Source organism: Saccopteryx leptura, chromosome 3 (assembly GCF_036850995.1).
Source record: "Saccopteryx leptura isolate mSacLep1 chromosome 3, mSacLep1_pri_phased_curated, whole genome shotgun sequence".
NCBI lineage: Eukaryota > Metazoa > Chordata > Mammalia > Chiroptera > Emballonuridae > Saccopteryx > Saccopteryx leptura.
The window spans coordinates 14,237,337-14,254,812 of record NC_089505.1 but is presented as its reverse complement, the minus strand read 5'-3'; the positions used below and the strand labels follow the sequence as shown (position 1 = coordinate 14,254,812).

Genomic DNA, 17,476 nt, shown 5'->3' with positions numbered 1-17,476 from the left:
GAGAAACCTGGGTCAGAGGCAAATGACTACCACCAGAAAGCAATTTTGATTATACTGACACCTTTTCCCCCCCTAGTACTCAGGTCCCCCACCCTTTTCTGACTTTACATTCACCCATGTTGACACAACTTCCTGATTAGAATCTTGACACATAAACTCAATAGGTGTTTTCTGCCATTACTCCAACCTAACAGAAATAGTCACAAGAAAAAGACTTAAATAATATAAAACTGGGATGTCCAAATGTATTCATGTCATCTACAGTTACTGGTGAATATAATTCCTTTATTGAAAATAAAGCCTAATGATGCCACCATAGTTTGAGCCATCAGTTATTGCCTTACTATGAATCTGTAATTAAGGTCAAAAGCTTTAAAATTTAAATTCACAATTTCAAAGGTTTGCTTATTCACAATGGCTTTGCCCCCCTTCTAAGTCATTGAAAACACATGCTGTGTGTGATGAAACCTGTCTGTCTCAAAACAACCCACCTCTCGAGTTCTAAAGCACAGTCTTGAAGAGCCTGCTTGTCTTTGAGGCATTGTTTCAGAAACGCCTGAAACTCTTCATTAGCCTTTGTGATCTGTTCCTGAATGCAGCTGACAACTTGTTTAGACAAATGTGCATACAGAGTTTGTCCTTCTTGAGTCACGGTATCAAGCTTGCTCTGCCCATCACCAACTGAGTCCAAAATGTTCTGTGCCAGGAAATGAAAGTAATATGAAATATTTGCTATGATTCGGAGACCCTGGTGCAAGGGAGCATTAATGGCAATTCTGAGCTGAGATAGCAGGGCGAGAGAAGAGAAACGGGCAAAGGAAAGAGGTTTTAACTACGCTGGCGTGCGCATGCTGTATACAGTGGGATATAATCAAGGCTTATAATCGAGGTCATTGGACCCACTGAGGACACACTGGGAACAATGTCAACCTGGAAAGGAGGATGCTCTTATAAAGGTCTTGCTCTCAGTCTCTCCCCGTTCGCACTGTCCCCACCTAGGCCAGGCTGCACCTCCTCACATGGGTATGGTGATGTCTTCTGAGTGGTTAGCTGACTCCACCCCTCCGCCTCCTCTGACCCACCCTGCACACAGTATCCTGACTGCGGCTCCCTTCTTTTCTTGGTGTGCTCCTCTTCCGTGGAAGACCATAGGCACGAGCATGGCTTCAGTTGAGGCAAAGGACCCCAGAACTGTCGCGCTAGTCCTGCCTCTCCTCAGAGTTCCAGCGGACTCATCAGCAATTGTTACTCAGACTTTTCTCTGTGGACTTTCACCATGTCTGAGGCCTTCGAGGGGATAATTCCATATCAGAATTCACCCCGCCCCCTGGAAAACTGGCTCCTGTATTATATCGATCTTCCTACGTGGACAGCTAGTGAGCTATCTACGTCATTGTTGTCATCCATCAGGCCACAAAATCCTAATATTCCCATTAACTTTTTAAAAACTATTTTTACAACACTTAAAATAATGCATTGCTCAGATCAGCCCACTAAAAAACTTAGCCAAAGCTCAATATGAACCTCGTCTCCTGTCAATCGTTGTTTAAACTCTACTTCACAACAGTTTTTTCTCTTGCCTGAATTCATACATTTTTTCATAGTCAGTAAAACCCACAATACCTGTTGCTTTAATTTGAATATATATATCTAAGCCACCATTTTAAACCATAGGCCGCTAGAAAGCACACGTGATGTCAGGAATAGCTTCTTAAAACTCCTCCACAACAGTAGTGTAACATAGGTGTAACTATTTATGCTCTTACCGTCATAGAAATCAAAGCGAGGTTTATTTTGAATGATTTCCAAAGAACGGTCAATAGGCTGAAAGGGTGGGAAGAGGGATCTAGAAGTTCTGTAGCTACAGCTTACCTTTGCAACTTACTTTTTATATTGTCTACCTGCTCATGACTCCAGAACCCTAATTCTGATAAGGGAAGAGGAAAGTCTGAATGCAAGGCAGAGCTCTGGGGAAGGAGACAGACGGCGTGGGTCTGACCCGCAGGTGCGCGAGCGCCGTCCGGGGAGAGGAAGAAGCGACGCCGTGTACACACCTGCAGCTCCCGCAGTTTTGCCTCCAGCACTTTGCTGTCACCGGTTCTCTCTGATGATGCTTTCGCTGCTGCTTTTATTCCAGAAAACCACTCTTGGAATTCCTGCATGGACTCTTTAGAGAGTAACAAAAATGAGAAGCGCATCCAAAACATCGCATGAGCTTCCAGGATCGCTACCATGAATTAACTCTGGCCGTCAGCCCATGGCAACGTGCTTTACAAACTATTCCGGAAAGAAAATGACAGTACTATGGAATATGGCACAGCGTAACCCGCAGCCATGCCTGTTCATAGTACAGTAGAGAATTCATCTCAGAGAAAAGGCTGCCAAGAAATTTATATTCCTTAAATGTCTGATGTCCCTGTATCTTTCTTTCTTTTGTGAAAGAAAGATCATTAATTTCCTGAATATGGAAAAGTGCAAGGAGGGGAAATATATACTTCTACTTTCAGGGTGTTAAAGCCATTTTTGTGGCAAAAGGAGAAACCTTCTCTTTCCACCCAGCTGACTTGAGAGTCATTGTGTATCCACACCGGAGCACAGGCACAGCTGTGTGGGAAACCAGCTCAGGCACACAGGACTGGCACTTTTCTGAATGACATGGCTGCTGCTGGTCCAAGATCTATCCTCCAATTCAAATCTACCGTCACTTCATCACAGCAGTGGAAGCAATTTTCCACGCAGATGAGCTATATAACGAAAATCCAGACGCAATTGCTAATTATCAAAACGATGGACTCCTACTCTCAGGGGGAAAGAGGAAGAATTTCGCTTGTGGAGACTGCCCAAGCATAACACTTCAATAGCCCAAGTCTCAGTGCACAAATGGATTTAACATGCTATTCTTCTGAAAAGTTTTGCAAACGTTTGCTGGCAGTTTCTACGCACCATTTGGTTTGGATTCTTTCTTATAAACAAACTGGTCATGCAAAGGCCTGTCAGGGCTCACCATTGAAGTGTTTTTCCAGAGACTCCTGAAGGCTGGCCTTCGTCCTGGAGCACAACTGGCTGACAGCTTCGTGTTTCTTTGTCAGCTGGGTCATTGCTCTGCCCACGCTCTCCAACTCAGCCGAATGGTACTTGCGGCACAAGCTATTGAGGCTTTCTTGGGTGGAGCTGATGTTGCTTTGCTGGCTTTGAAGTTCTTTTTGTATTTCCTATAGAATCAAAGTTTGCTGTGAAGGATGTTTGTCACGTTAAAAAGAAATATTCCATCTACTCCACGATGGTACTTATTTTTGGAAGTGGATGCTATCCAAATCTACTCAGTAATATATGCATTTTTCTGGGACTGGTTTTTTGTTTTTTTTTCATTTTTTTTTCTGAAGCTGGAAACAGAGAGAGACAGTCAGACAGACTCCCGCATGCGCCTGACTGGGATCCACCCGGCACGCCCACCATGGGGCTGGGACTGGTTTTGTTTGTTTGTTTTTAGTATTTATGATATATCTGTATTGACTGTTTGAAAATTTTGCCCAGCTGTCTTTGGGAACAACTGCAAATAGCTGTTGAGAGGTAGCTAGGACATGGGTTATAATCTAGAATTTTAAACACATTGAGTTGATCCTTATGGATTCCAGCATTAAGCTTGGGTTTAGTCAGTTGATTAGAAACTATTAATGGAATCACCCTCCTAAGTTCACATTTCTCAGTGGGACATGGGGGACATAGGACACACCAAAAACATGAGTAATTTTACAAATCTATGGCCTTAGTACAGTAAGAGAATATGCTAAAAGAGAACAGATCATTTTTTGTTGAAAAGTCAGCTCAACTCACAAACTTCATAGAGTTGATCAGGAATGTCTTCTTTTATAAAAATGACATAAAAGTGGTATGTTTTCACAATTAAAAAAATAATCTTCTCTAGATAAAAACCAGTCATACTAACCAATAAAAAAATAAATGAGGAAAAACTGGCATTCACGTTTGAAAATTCATAGACATTAAAACACTTCTATAGATAATAAATAATAATAATAATAAGCATAGCCTATGAGCAGGCCCTACAGTTATGCATGCTTTCTGTTTTTAGATTATTCACTTTGCATTCAGTTCTGTACCCATTACCTACTTTGCTGTGTCTTGTGTTAATATGGGTAATATTAACAGAGGTTATATTTTGATTATAGTCACCAGCACAGAGCAGAACTAACATTCCCACTGCAGTGTAAACACTTGATGGGAGTTAGTTGCCTACCTTTACTTTTTTCAGCCCTTCACAGGTCTCCGTTTGGGCACAGTTCACCAAGGATTCGTCTAGTTTCATCAGCCACGTCGTTACGTCGTTAATAAATTTCTCCACTTGTGCACTCTGAGCCCGGAAGTCTTTCAGGGTCCCTTTTGCTTCCTCAGTCATTTCTCTGGCATGCTCCAGCTTCTGCCGTAGGTCTGCTTCTATAAACTAAACACAAAGTAAGATTTCATTAGAATCCGTGGAAACCAGACCCTCATTCACTAGGAGTTACGTGGGTGGGGAGCTTAACTGTAGAAAATGAAACAAAACAAAGAAAACCACATTAGCCTCACCATGGATGTTCATCCCGTTTTCCTAAGAAGGAAAATCAGTGGGTACAGCTGCCAAACGTTCTAAGTGACGAGGAAATGGAAAAAGTAAGGATTACAATTAACATGGGACATGAATGTGTCAGTCTGACCGAGATGCCAGGGAATACACACGACCACATTTCAAAAACAGAACTACACTTACTTAGGCAGGGTTACCCAGCAGGTGACTGAAACCCTGGCCTCGTTCTCCTGGGGGACACTCACCCATAGTTGCTCCTGCGTAACCACTTGTGGATCAAACAACTACCGTAAGAGCACTTTCCTTTCGTCTCCCACTTTGAAATATTCCGGGGTGCTAGCTTTCTCCTCCTCGTCCCCCTGGATGATTTCTTTCGGGGGGGGGGCGTGACTTCTCTGGCCCCACAGGTAATAAAAGAACCTATGATCCTGAGAACCTGCTAATAGTTTCAACCCCACAATGAAAACAACCAGGACCCTTTAATAAATCTTTGAACTCAAAGTTAACTTAAAGTTAAAGCTTTTTTCTGCCCCCCCCCCCCGCCCCCTGCACAGCCCTGACCCCTGCAGGTAGCAGGTGGGGGAGGGAACTGGCTCCTGGGCTTTCTAGGCCTGGGGACATTTCACATTCTCTCCCCTCACAGGCTAATTTACTCAGTGGATTTTTCTGAGACTCATTCACTTCTGTGACCTCCCATGAAGGGCCCTAGACACAGGCAATGCACCTTCTCTAGCTAGTCACCTTCTCGTCTGCCGCCTGTGGGCATCTCTGGAACTTCTTGCCCTGAGGCCTTTCTTAGATAACCTGAGATGTCCCATACAGGGGATGGCCTCCTTTTTCCTCTTCTCTTACACAATTCACCTCTGAGCCAAAGGTCACACTCTGGCCTTCACCCCAGACGAATTTGGGATGCAGGCCACTCAAAACATGTGCACTTTAATATATAAATATATAAAGAATTTAAATATATATATAATTATATATATATATATATTTTTTCTTTTTGTATTTTTCTGAAGCTGGAAACGGGGAGAGACAGTCAGACTCCCGCATGCGCACGACCGGGATCCACCTGGCACGCCCACCGGGGGCGATGCTCTGTCCCTCTGGGGCGTCGCTCTGTCGCGACCAGAGCCACTGTAGCGCCTGGGGCAGAGGCCAAGGAGCCATCCCCAGTGCCCGGGCCATCCTTGCTCTAATGGAGCCTCACTGCGGGGGAGGAAGAAAGAGACAGAGGAAGGAGAGGGGGAGGGGTGGAGAAGCAGATGGGCGCTTCTCCTGTGTGCCCTGGCCGGGAATCAAACCCGGGACTCCCGCACGCCAGGCTGATGCTCTACCACTGAGCCAACCAGCCAGGGCCTATATATATTTTTTTTATATTTTTAGATAGAGAGTCCAGTAGAGAGTAGTTATTACAAACCTGATTGAGTGCTTACCTGAAGGGCTGGTGGCGTTTCCGGATTTTTAGTTAATTCTTTTAGATCATTAACTTTAGAATGAAGTTCTTCCAATTTCAATGCTTTGTTTTTCACTTCAGACTGCCAAGATAAAAGACAAAAGGGAAAATGCATAACTAATCTTAACAATTACATGTTGTATTTAGCTTTTAATAACCCCAAGAGTTAATTGTCAAAATGCCCCAACTTTAAGCCAGGGTAAAAACTATTCTCCTTTTCACTTTCTGATCATTGTTATTATTGATGAATGTGGAGACATGTCATCGTCCACTTTCACTTGGGAGTTGAGGGAGTATGTGGAACTTTCTTTCCTCCCCACCCTCTTTTATTAGGAAAAAATGCTCCTGGAAAAAATTAAACACTAACCAAAAGCCTTGAGTCAGTGGGGATTTTTAACAGCTAACTATTATTTACTCATCAGCATCGATATCACTGGTTACTATGGCAACATTAAACTCTTGAGAAAGCATTTCAAAGCAAGTACACATCAGAAGTGCCTAATTTTTGCCAACTATATGTAATATGCAAGAATATTGACATCTAGTATTTTGCATTTTTTTTGCACCAACACTAACACACCAAAAGGAAAGAATAAATAAACAAAGAATTGTTACTGAACAAATCAGGCACTTATTAACTTCTTTAGTTATCTGGGCCCACAAAGGAATAGTTACTAAAGAATCCCTCTCAACTTAAATTATCTTACTTTGGTGCTTGTGGACACTAACAAACATCCTGATGTCTTCCATCCGGAAAGCAATGTACTTCCCCAGTTAGACATAATGAACTGTCAGGCCCCCTGGCCTTTTCCAGAAGCAGGCTGGATGATCAAGGTGTCACACTTGCACATGTCCAGCTCTATAGCAACAGTGACATTCTCGGGCACTGGGCTGAAGCCAGCTCCCTGATTTTATTAGCTGGTGTGCCACACAGCCAGCCAGCCACATAAGAGCCATCTCTGTGAGTGACTAACCCTGGACATATTGAGCGTGGGGCTGATGTCCCTTGGCTCCCTGGATGCCAGAGGCCAGTGGCGGGAGCATACAGTATGTGGGTTTAATGACTTGCCCTACAGAAAAAAAGGCCCTGATTTGTAGCATTTGCCACCATTGTCACAACATGATGTCACCGCAGGTGGAGTTGGAAGAGCTCCACAGCTCACCCCTCCACAGCATTCTCACCGTGCAGATCTGATAAATATCAGCGCGCCAGCCTAGATGACAGCGACCTGAGAATAAGGTCTGAGTGTTCACTGCCTTCATTTTTAAATATAATTAATTTAATTGTCATTTATTTATAATTCAATTTTTAATAATGATTGTGTTTAACACTGGCTCACAAAATTTCTTTTTTTTTTCTTTTTTATTTTATTTTATTTATTCATTTTAGAGAGGAGAGAGAGAGAGACGGGGGGGGGGGGGAGCTGGAAGCATCAACTCCCATATGTGCCTGACCAGGCAAGCCCAGGGTTTCGAACCGGCGACCTCAGCATTTCCAGGTTGACGCTTTATCCACTGCGCCACCACAGGTCAGGCCGCAAAATTTCTGATAATATAATAATTAACTTTCGCGAGCAGGTATAAGCCCTATACCAGCATGCGCCACTGTTTGAGCTGCGATGGCAAGTTCACATCAAAGATAATTAAAGGGACTGTGGTATCCCCGCCCTGACTGTACTCATAGAACATCTCCTCTGCTTTTGTTTGTCCTTAGAAATAGGAATAATCTCAAGAATGTTCTTTGGGTCAAACACAGATGACTAACTGAGGTAGTAAAACCGACGATTTAACTGTATTTTTTTCAGACTACGGTCCTTTATTCCCCTATCTGTCACGCTCCACACGCATGCCAGGCAGTGCTAGGCACCCAAACATACAATGGCCCACAGTTTCTGTCCTCGCCAACAATACAGTCACTTACATGCTCTGTGAACAGGTTCCCTCCTGTCACTCTAGTTCTCTGTACCTCGCTTCATTTTTCATCACAACCCAATTACTACTTAGACATTTTCAAATAACACATGCTGTAATGTAAATGCCATGAGAGCAGGACTTTGTCTATTTCTCTATTATATTTCCAGTCTAAAGCAGTGTCTGACATATTGTAGGTGCTCATGAAGACTTTACTGAGTGAATAAATAAATGAATGTGAAAAATGGGAATAAGAAGACGTTAAAATAAATTGGTGGCTAGAACTTCAAGAGGCCACTTTCTGTGGAAGCCTGTGACATGTCAATCTTCGTTTTCTTCCATTTCCAAAAAGGGGGTGGAAGAACCCAGAACCTACTGTAAGCATTCAGCGGAGGGTATCTATTCAGTAAGCATTTTCTTTGAATGAAGAAAAAAAATAGATACCAAATATTAATGAATAACAAATACTTTTAATTTGGTTTTCCAAATGGAAAAAAATAAGTTTACTTTCAAGTAAATAGCAAAAGATAGTTAAGTTTTATTATACTCACGTGCCTCAAAGAGAAGAATAAACTTTTTTTAAAAGAACACCATTTTTTTATATATATATTCTGGTCAATGATACACTACAAGCTCACACATGAAGGCGCAGTTAATTTACCTCGAATTCTTTCAGGAATTCTTCTGTTCTGAGGCTGTTATTCAGGTTGCTGATGGTTTCAGCCAGCTGTGGAATGGAATTGTTTGACCATCCTTCGATCTCGTCCTTGCTTGAAAGAACCTCAGCCCAAAGGGACAGGCTGACCCTCAGCCTCTCCATGTTTTCCTCAATTCTCTCTGACACCTGAAACAGAACATGGAAATGATGTCATTAATAGTTTCAGACTTTGAAAAAAAATGTTCTTTGCCCCAGCAATGTACTAACAATGTCAATGCTTCCTTAATCAGAGCTCTGACCAGGAAGCAGAGTTTTACAAAAATTATTGTAAGCTAAATAGTGCATCAAACTCAAGTAATCTCTAGTTCATAAATTGTTTCTGTCATTGAAAGAGTTTACTGAATTTCTGAGTCATTTGTCTTTTATTTGTAAATTGGAAAACTAACCACAAGTCTATCACAATATAATTTACTCTGAAGTTGAATTCTCTAAAATAGGGGTCCATACAGGGCAGTACTGTATTTATTTATTTATTTATTTATTTATTTTTTTTTGCATTTTTCTGAAGCTGGAAACAGGGAGAGACAGTCAGACAGACTCCCGCATGCGCCCGACTGGGATCCACCCGGCACACCCACCATAGGGCGACACTCTGCCCACCAGGGGGCGATGCTCTGCCCATCCTGGGCATCGCCATGTTGCGACCAAAGCCACTCTAGCGCCTGAGGCAGAGGCCACAGAGCCATCCCCAGCGCCCGGGCCATCTTTACTCCAATGGAGCCTTGGCTGCGGGAGGGGAAGAGAGAGACAGAGAGGAAGGCGCGGCGGAGGGGTGGAGAAGCAAATGGGCGCTTCTCCTGTGTGCCCTGGCTGGGAATCGAACCCGGGTCCTCCGCACGCTAGGCCGACACTCTACCGCTGAGCCAACCGGCCAGGGCCTGTATTTATTTTTTAAAGTAACACAATAAGCTCTTTTATTTGTAATGCTGATATATAAAAATGGGCATAATTAAGCTTGAACATACCTACAGAATAAGTAAATATATAGGAGATCAACCAACTTGCATGATTACAGTATTATTGCTTAATATTTTTCCCATAATAAGAATGTCCTTTTAAAAGTGGAGGAATACAAAGTTTTCTGAAGTCCCCCATTTTATTTGATTATAGTATGCAAACATCAATGTTTAACTAATTAATTTAGCTGATAAAGGGAACCCACTATAGGTTTAACTTCTGAGCCTAGATATTGATAATAAGAGTCAACAGAACCACTGGATTTTTTGAGCTAAAAAACAATGTAAAATACCTTGAGTATAGAGATTTAGAGAGATCGAGTGACTTGTTCTATGGTCACATAGTCATTAAATGACAGAGCAAGAGCTGAAACCCAAGGACATGAACTATAAGTCCAATGTGTTTCAATGCAAAATAGTTTTTACTTTCAGTTATTACACATTATGGTTTAATTGTCTATAGAATGTTTATAAATTATTTTATTTTTATTCAAAATCTAAGAGTTTTGAGAAGACAGAGTTATACATTTGCTATGATAAAAGCTATCAAATAAGTTTTCACAACCTATCAGTAAGTTTTCACAAAATAAAGCAAATAATTTTTTTACTATTCTAAACTTTATGTGAACACTATTTTTCTTCAGAACATCATATCTGCATTTAACATTAAAAGTTAAAAATATTACTCATATTTCTAAATAGTCTTTTGCCCAAAATAAAATTAATAAATGGGAATATTTAAACTATTCACAGAATCCCAGGCTATGAGCTTACATCCAGCCATCTGTCCACGGTGCTCTCCATGTCTGTTTTCACCACGATGAAGTCACTACTGTGAAGTTTTTTCAGCTCAGATAACAACTGTTTTCCTTTACTGTTAAAGTTATCCAATTCTTTCTGTTTGGTACACATTTCGTTCCTGGCAGTTTCATGCTGTGGACATAAATGTCTCCTTAATTAAAAGTCATCAATGATAAGAGTTCAAAACCATTTGCTTCTAAGAAATTTAATTCATGGATGACCTAAAGCAGAATCCAGGGGTATTAATAAACTATATATTTATAAATATATATTATAATTTTCTTGAATTTCTAGAATGCTAGAATACCAGAACTCTTAAAAGAGATGTTGAACTTACTGGCATGAATTATCTACATCTAAGAGTACTGACAAGATTTGTATAAAGAATGCATTATGAGTAAAAAAAAGAACAAGTATACTAAAGAGTTCTACTAAAATAAATACATTTTTAATTATTACCTTGGATAAAGCCCACTTAAGATCCTCTTCATCTTTTATAGTAGTTCTGGTTACAATCACATTGCTGGCATTTTCTAGAACTTTAGATACAGCTGACTTCAAGTTCTGATATTCTCTCATTAGGTCAATAAGCCCACAGCATTGACCTTGGCTGTAATGATGAAAGAAAAGAAATCATTTATTGTCATGTACAAGTATGAGAAGAGTTTCCTATGATTGGACCTGATATAAACATACATATTAATGGATGGATGCTGGAATGAACAAAACCATGTCTATGCCTACTGATGTTAAAAGAGTGCTGGTCAATCTTACTTAACTATATGTCCAAAACACTCTTATGAATGAAGAATTCACACAGCCATTAAAACAAAATCTCTGATCTCAACGACATGCAAAGATGCAATACATGTTTTGGATAACTCAAACTTATGCAGATATCAACAAATTATTGTTTTTTTATTTTCCCTATGGTTTAGTTATTCATCATGATGTGTGTTGAGGAGAAGTGAAACAAAACAAATAAGCAAGAAATACTGATCAATAATTAAAATACATATGAGGTTGCCTGTCTCATTTCAATGACAAATTTTCATTGACTATGAATTTCCTGTAAACTGTCAAAGTGAGAAGACAGTTTTTATTTGTAAGAACCAAATGCCTTTGAACAAGCAATTTCACATCTAGGAATTTTTTCAAAGAAGAAAGAGGTGTACTGTAAGATTTAGGTAAAATAATATTTTTTTACACCTTTATGTATAATAAGAGAAAAAAACAGAAATAACTGAAATGTTGAAAAGGCTAATAATTGAATAACTACTGCTACATTCTTATAATTAAATATTATGCAACCTCTAATAAAGCACAATTTAGGAGAATGTTTAGCAACATGGAATAAATTTTGTGTCTCATGGGTTCATTAACAAAAGTCTGCATTGTCTATAGTATATAATATGCTCTCAATTTGGTTTAAAAGAACTTTTTATGTTATGCAAGGCATTGTTTTTTTTTAATGCATATAAATACCCAATTGTTTCATGACTAGTTATTGAAAAGACTAGTCTTTATCATATTGCATTTGTCAAAAGTCCACTGAGCATGTCTCTGTAGGTCTGTTTCACTCTATTTGTCTCATTGGTCTTTATGTTTACCCACTAGCCAACAGCACCTTAAGAAGTGTGAGTTCGTCACCTACCTAGTGTGAGTTCTCCAATTCTTTTTCAAAATTGTACTGATCCAGGTCTTTTGTTTTACATATAAATTTTAGAATCAGCTAGTCAATTTCCACAAAATATCTGCTGGGATTTTGATTAGGATTCCATTGATATAAAAATTGACTTCATTCAAAAGAAAACCCCCAAAAGTCACAATTTGAACAGGCCAATTTGAATAATATATATAGATGGCAAATAACATATCAAAATATGCTCAATATCATTAGTTATCAAGAAAATAAAAATTAAAAACTTAATGAGATATCTCTACACATCTCCTATAATGTCAAACAGGCAAACAAAAACTTGATAACATCAAGTGCTGGAAAAGAGGCGAAACACCTGGGACTCTCGCGCATGGCTAGTGTGAACGCAACACGGTACAGAATTGCCTCGGCAATTTCTTATCAAGTTAAACACACACTTACCATATAACCTGGAATTTTACTTTCACATATTTACCCAAGTGAAATAAAAAATTATATACACACACAAAATCAAACATGAATGTTTATAAATGTGTTACTTATAATCATCCAGAATGGAAAGGATTCACTTATATGTGATTTTCTTTATTTTTTTAAAATTGTATTGAATTTAGAGATAGAGGAAAGGAGAGAGAGAGAGAGAAACCTTGATTTGTTGTTCTACTTATTTGTACATTCATTGGTTGATTCTTGTAGGTACCCTGACCAAGGATTGAACCTGTAACCTTGACATATTGGGATTACACTAACCAATTGAGCTACCCAGCCAGGGATTTATATGTGATTTTCAAAAAGAGAATAAATACCATGGAGACAGAAAACTGGTCAGTGGCTGCCAGAAACTGGGAGTGAGAGGAGGGACTGACTACAACGAGATGACAAATTTTTTCAGATGGTAGTCTTGTTAGTATGGGATTTCATAGTTACACAACTGTATGTGTTTGTCATCCAGTTTAAGGATGTATATTTAAAAGAGTGAACTTTACTTAATGTCAATCATACATCAGTCACAAACAGACACAACAAAACAAAATAAAAAGAAATTCAGAGGTTAAACCTCCCATGGTAGCACTTCATAACTTGACAACTCCTGCTTTAAAAGCATGGAACTTCAGATGTAATTTTTATGTCAGAGCAACTTCCTCAATAAAGTTCTATAGGACTAAATTTTTATTGATACTGAAGAGACATAGAATACTAAAGATGGCAAAAGATATTCAATCCCTGATCACACCCATGCAAATCAACAGGCCAGGACCCACTGCGACAGTATAGGTAGAAGTTAAAAAAAGAAAACTGAGAAGTCTCTGACTTACTTCTCATGAATTAGTTTTTTGGTGTCGTCCCAGGTGACCTCCAAACGATTGATCTCCCTGTCGACCTCAGGGGCAAAGGCCACGTCTTTCTGAGCAATTTGCTTCGCTTTGTCTTTCAGCCAACAGAGTTCATGCTCATGGGAGTTCAGTTCATCTTCTAACTGATTAAAGACTCTCAATCTGTGAATTAAAATGTTATTTTACTCAAAGCAGTGAACCAATATTTTCTTTACATAAAGCATATGTACAGAGAGCTAGAAAGACTTTTAACAAAGCAATTGTAATTAAATTAATGTATGTCAACTGATGAATATGCTTTTTTTGTTGTTTTTAATTTGTTTTGTTTTGTTTTTTGTTTTTGGAGGGTTTTCTTGTGATAGGGACAGAGAGAGAGAAAAAGAGAGGGACAGATAGGGACATACAGACAGAAAGAGAGAGAGATGAGAAGCATCAATTCTTCGTTGCAGCTCCTTAGTTGTTCAGTGATTGCTTTCTCATATGTACCTTGACACATGGTGGGCTATAGCAGAGTGAGTGACCCCTTGCTCAAGCCAGCGACCTTGGGCTCAAGCTAATGAGCCTTGCTCAAACCAGACGAGCTGGCACTCAAGCTGGCGACCTCAGGGTTTCGAATCTGGGTCTTCCGCATCCCAGTACGATGCTCTATTCACTGCACCACCGCCTGGTCAGGCGTGATGCATATGCTTTTAAGGTGAACTTTGCACTCTGCAGAAAGTAACTCAAGGAACATTTAAAATCAGTATCATTATTCACGTTCAACCTTCTATTAAGCTGTGTTCTCTTTCTATCATCCTTTGATGGTATAAGACTTTTAAAACTAGGGCTGGCTGACCTTGTAGGCCAAGTAGCTGAGTCCTTATTGCAAGGTACTGGTATAAAATTAGTTGTGCCATGAGGTCTATCTAATTCATGCAAAATAATGTTTAAGGATCATAGTTGTTTCACAAAATAAAAAGTTTTACCAAGCTGTATGATAAACATATATAATTAAAAACATAAAATTACATGCTTTATTGAAGATTACCATGAGGAAAATGTTCATGTTTTTGTCCCCAATGTATTAATTAATATTTGAGTATTTGTAAAAAGTGGCTAGATAGAGGCAGCCATTGACTCTTTTATTCTTGTCCTTGTTGCTAAAGAGCTTATAAAATGAATATATATACATTAATAACCCATGTAATTCCCAAAACAAAGTGGCTAGGGGCAGGCATTATCATTAACTCCATGTTATAAGAAGAGGTGATTTGCCCAAGGTCGCACAGAGAAGCATAAGTAGGGCTGATACATAATAAATTAACCAATTCATTGCAACATTTTGGTAGCCTCTGTGTGACTTCAATGAGTTCAGTGATGTGGGTATTGACATGGCTCTTGAACTTAACCTGAGCCTTCTCTAACAATTCTAGGGCCTCCTTTCTAAGACCCAAAGCAGGCCCAGGGGGCCAGACTGTCTGGCGGCACTGAACCCACTGCTATTTCTTGGGTGAGTTGTTTGCTCTGTGCCTTGGTTTCTCATTCTGCCTTTTCTCTGAGGCTACTGAGTCCTTCTCAAATCGTATTTCTTTTTGTAAGTTTATTGTTAAACCAGTTAGTTTATTGTCCACAAGGTGTGTAACTTCAGGAGCCATTCATCAATTAATCAACTGCTTATCAATGTTTGATTCTGATTAAAAAGAAGCAAATTGGCAAGGTCAACATAATCTCTATTAATTAGAGATGCTTTGATATGAATGCCTTTGGACTGTTTGTTTGCCCCCTAAAAAAAAAAAATGGAAGAGAAAGTGACACTGAGAACATTGAAGAAAAGTTAAGATTGAAAAGAAGTCTCTGTAGTATTAGGGGAAATAATTACTTTTGCAATTTATTACAGAAAAATACCCTTGACACTTTAGCTACTATATCAAATGCACCTGGCACACCCACATCTTTGCTTAAACCCACTCCTCTGCCTCTAAGCCGATGGCTTTAGGCGACCCCTGTGTTTTGGTCTTTCGACCCCCGCTGGTGTCGCGACCCACAGGTTGAGAACCACTGCTTTAAGCAAACAGTTCAAAGTAGTTGGGGAAAATCACCATACCAAGCTGATTGGTGTCACTTAAGTGACTGGATAAAAATCTCCAATGACAGCTCTGACCTTACCGAGCTCCAGAGGTATCATGTCCACTTCCTTTCTACAAGAGAACTAGTTCACACTGTTTTCTGTCCACATCCCTGTGTCACCTAATCTCAGCTAACGAGCCTGCTCCAGTCTTTCCTGAGGGTGAGGAGCCACCAGGGAGGGAATCCTTCAGAGCTACAAGTCTACGTGCATCTCTCCCTCCTCTGCCTTCATTCTTGTTCCAGAAGACGAGTCCCTTCTCCTATCAGCTAAACATTGCTTAAAAATAGTCTGACCCACATATTCTATTGTAAATCAGATCTCAGAGTGGTTTATACATAGTCCTTTAAAAAAAATCCTTAAGGAACCCACAGAAATATTAGGACTTCCTAAGTGTCAAATTGATCATTAATTTTATTCTAAAAATATAGAAAAGAGAAGTTGCTCAATATGGTACTATGGAAGTTTTGCACACGAGGCAACTGCAGAGCATGTGAAACATCAAGGAGACGCCGGCTCCTTGGCTTCTCCTCACCTGTGCTGAAGCGCCTGGCGGGTGAGCGCCTTCAGCCGTTCTCTGTCTGTCCGCTCCTCGATGTCCTCAATGCTTCTCAGCAGCTCCTCCCTCTCGTCTCGGAATGCTCTCTTTAGTGCTGCCAGGGCATCTGCCTTGCTCTGCTTGGTCCCCAGAAGGTTCTGGATCCTCTCTAATTCAACACAGAGATGATCAGCTATCGTTCTGCAGGACGTCCTTTGCTCAGAACTTCCACACTTAAGATGGTATTGGGCTTTGGCAAGAATGCCGTCGAGACTGATGGCGGTGGATTCTAAAGTTTTCACGTCTTGAATAGCATCATTTAAGTCCCTTTTCAGTAAGCTGGTCTGTTTCTTATTCATGCCGTTGGTTGCTTCCACCGTCTGCCTCAACCGGTGGAGGGTTTCTGACAGAGAGGTGTGGCTCTGCAGGAACTGGGCCAACTGGGCCAGGGCCAGCTGCCGCCTCGCCACCACCTGGCTGGCCTCCTCGAACAGCTGGAAGCAGTCCTCTGCTTTGCCCTGGAGGAGGTGAAGGTCCTCGGCTCGACCCAGAGCACCCAGCTTGGCCAGGTGACCCTGCAGACTTTGCAATTCTCCCCTTTTGCTTTCTACTTCCGCTGCATGGTCCTGGAAGGGGAGAGAGAGTCACTGGTTGCTTGGATACACTACTGTTTCTGACACACACATGCTACAGAATTGGGATGGCGGATAAAACCCATGAGCAAGTCCAGCACAGAGTGAACATTCGGTAAACAAATGTTTTATTATTGAATATGGAGATAAAGCTTATTATGTAGCTTATCTCTAACTATTCCAATATTTGATAATATCTTATTCTTGTTTTTAGTGAGAGACAGAGACAAATAGGAAGGGAGAGAGATGAGAAGCATCAACTCAGAGTTGCAGCACTTTAGTTGTTCATTGATTGCTTTTCATAGGTGCCTTGACGGGGGGGGGGGGGGTCAGGATGGTTCCAGTCAAGCTAGTGACCCCTTGCTCAAGCCAGTGACCTTGGCCTTCAAGCCAGCAACCCTTGAGCTCAAGCCAGTGACCATGGGGTCATGTTTATAATTCCACACTCAAGCTGTTCAGCCCACTCTCACGGTGACCTTGGGGTTTTGAACCTGGGACATCAGGGTCCCAGGTTGACACTCTATCCACTGTGCCTGGTCAGGAATCAATATCTGATTTTTAAATTCTTTTTTATTCCAGGATATATATTATGCATGATTTAGAAATAAGAAAAATAAAGAGTAATTTTACAATAACTTTCAAGCTAAATAGTAATTCAGAAAAACTATATTGTTAAGGCATTGGCATTTAGTATTAGTTTTTAACATTGAAACAAAACAGGTTGGATGCTTCAAAATGAACAGTCTGATCACTTCACCCTAGAAATTATTTGCTCTGTTTTGAA

The 17,476-nt window shown here is 40.4% G+C and overlaps 1 protein-coding gene across 2 annotated transcripts in view; it reads right to left on the bottom strand.

The window, feature by feature from the left end:
• Window positions 1–17,476, bottom strand: part of SYNE1 (spectrin repeat containing nuclear envelope protein 1) — a 446,717-nt gene that overhangs the window by 237,150 nt on the left and 192,091 nt on the right. For both annotated transcript variants that reach the window (XM_066372972.1, XM_066372973.1), the window contains 10 exons: window positions 16,058–16,686; window positions 13,401–13,580; window positions 10,884–11,034; window positions 10,398–10,556; window positions 8,611–8,793; window positions 6,019–6,120; window positions 4,256–4,459; window positions 3,005–3,212; window positions 2,055–2,167; window positions 492–697 (listed from right to left, as the gene is read on the bottom strand). In XM_066372972.1, coding sequence (XP_066229069.1) covers window positions 492–697; window positions 2,055–2,167; window positions 3,005–3,212; window positions 4,256–4,459; window positions 6,019–6,120; window positions 8,611–8,793; window positions 10,398–10,556; window positions 10,884–11,034; window positions 13,401–13,580; window positions 16,058–16,686 — 2,135 coding nt within the window. The remainder of the gene's footprint in view (window positions 1–491; window positions 698–2,054; window positions 2,168–3,004; window positions 3,213–4,255; window positions 4,460–6,018; window positions 6,121–8,610; window positions 8,794–10,397; window positions 10,557–10,883; window positions 11,035–13,400; window positions 13,581–16,057; window positions 16,687–17,476) is intronic.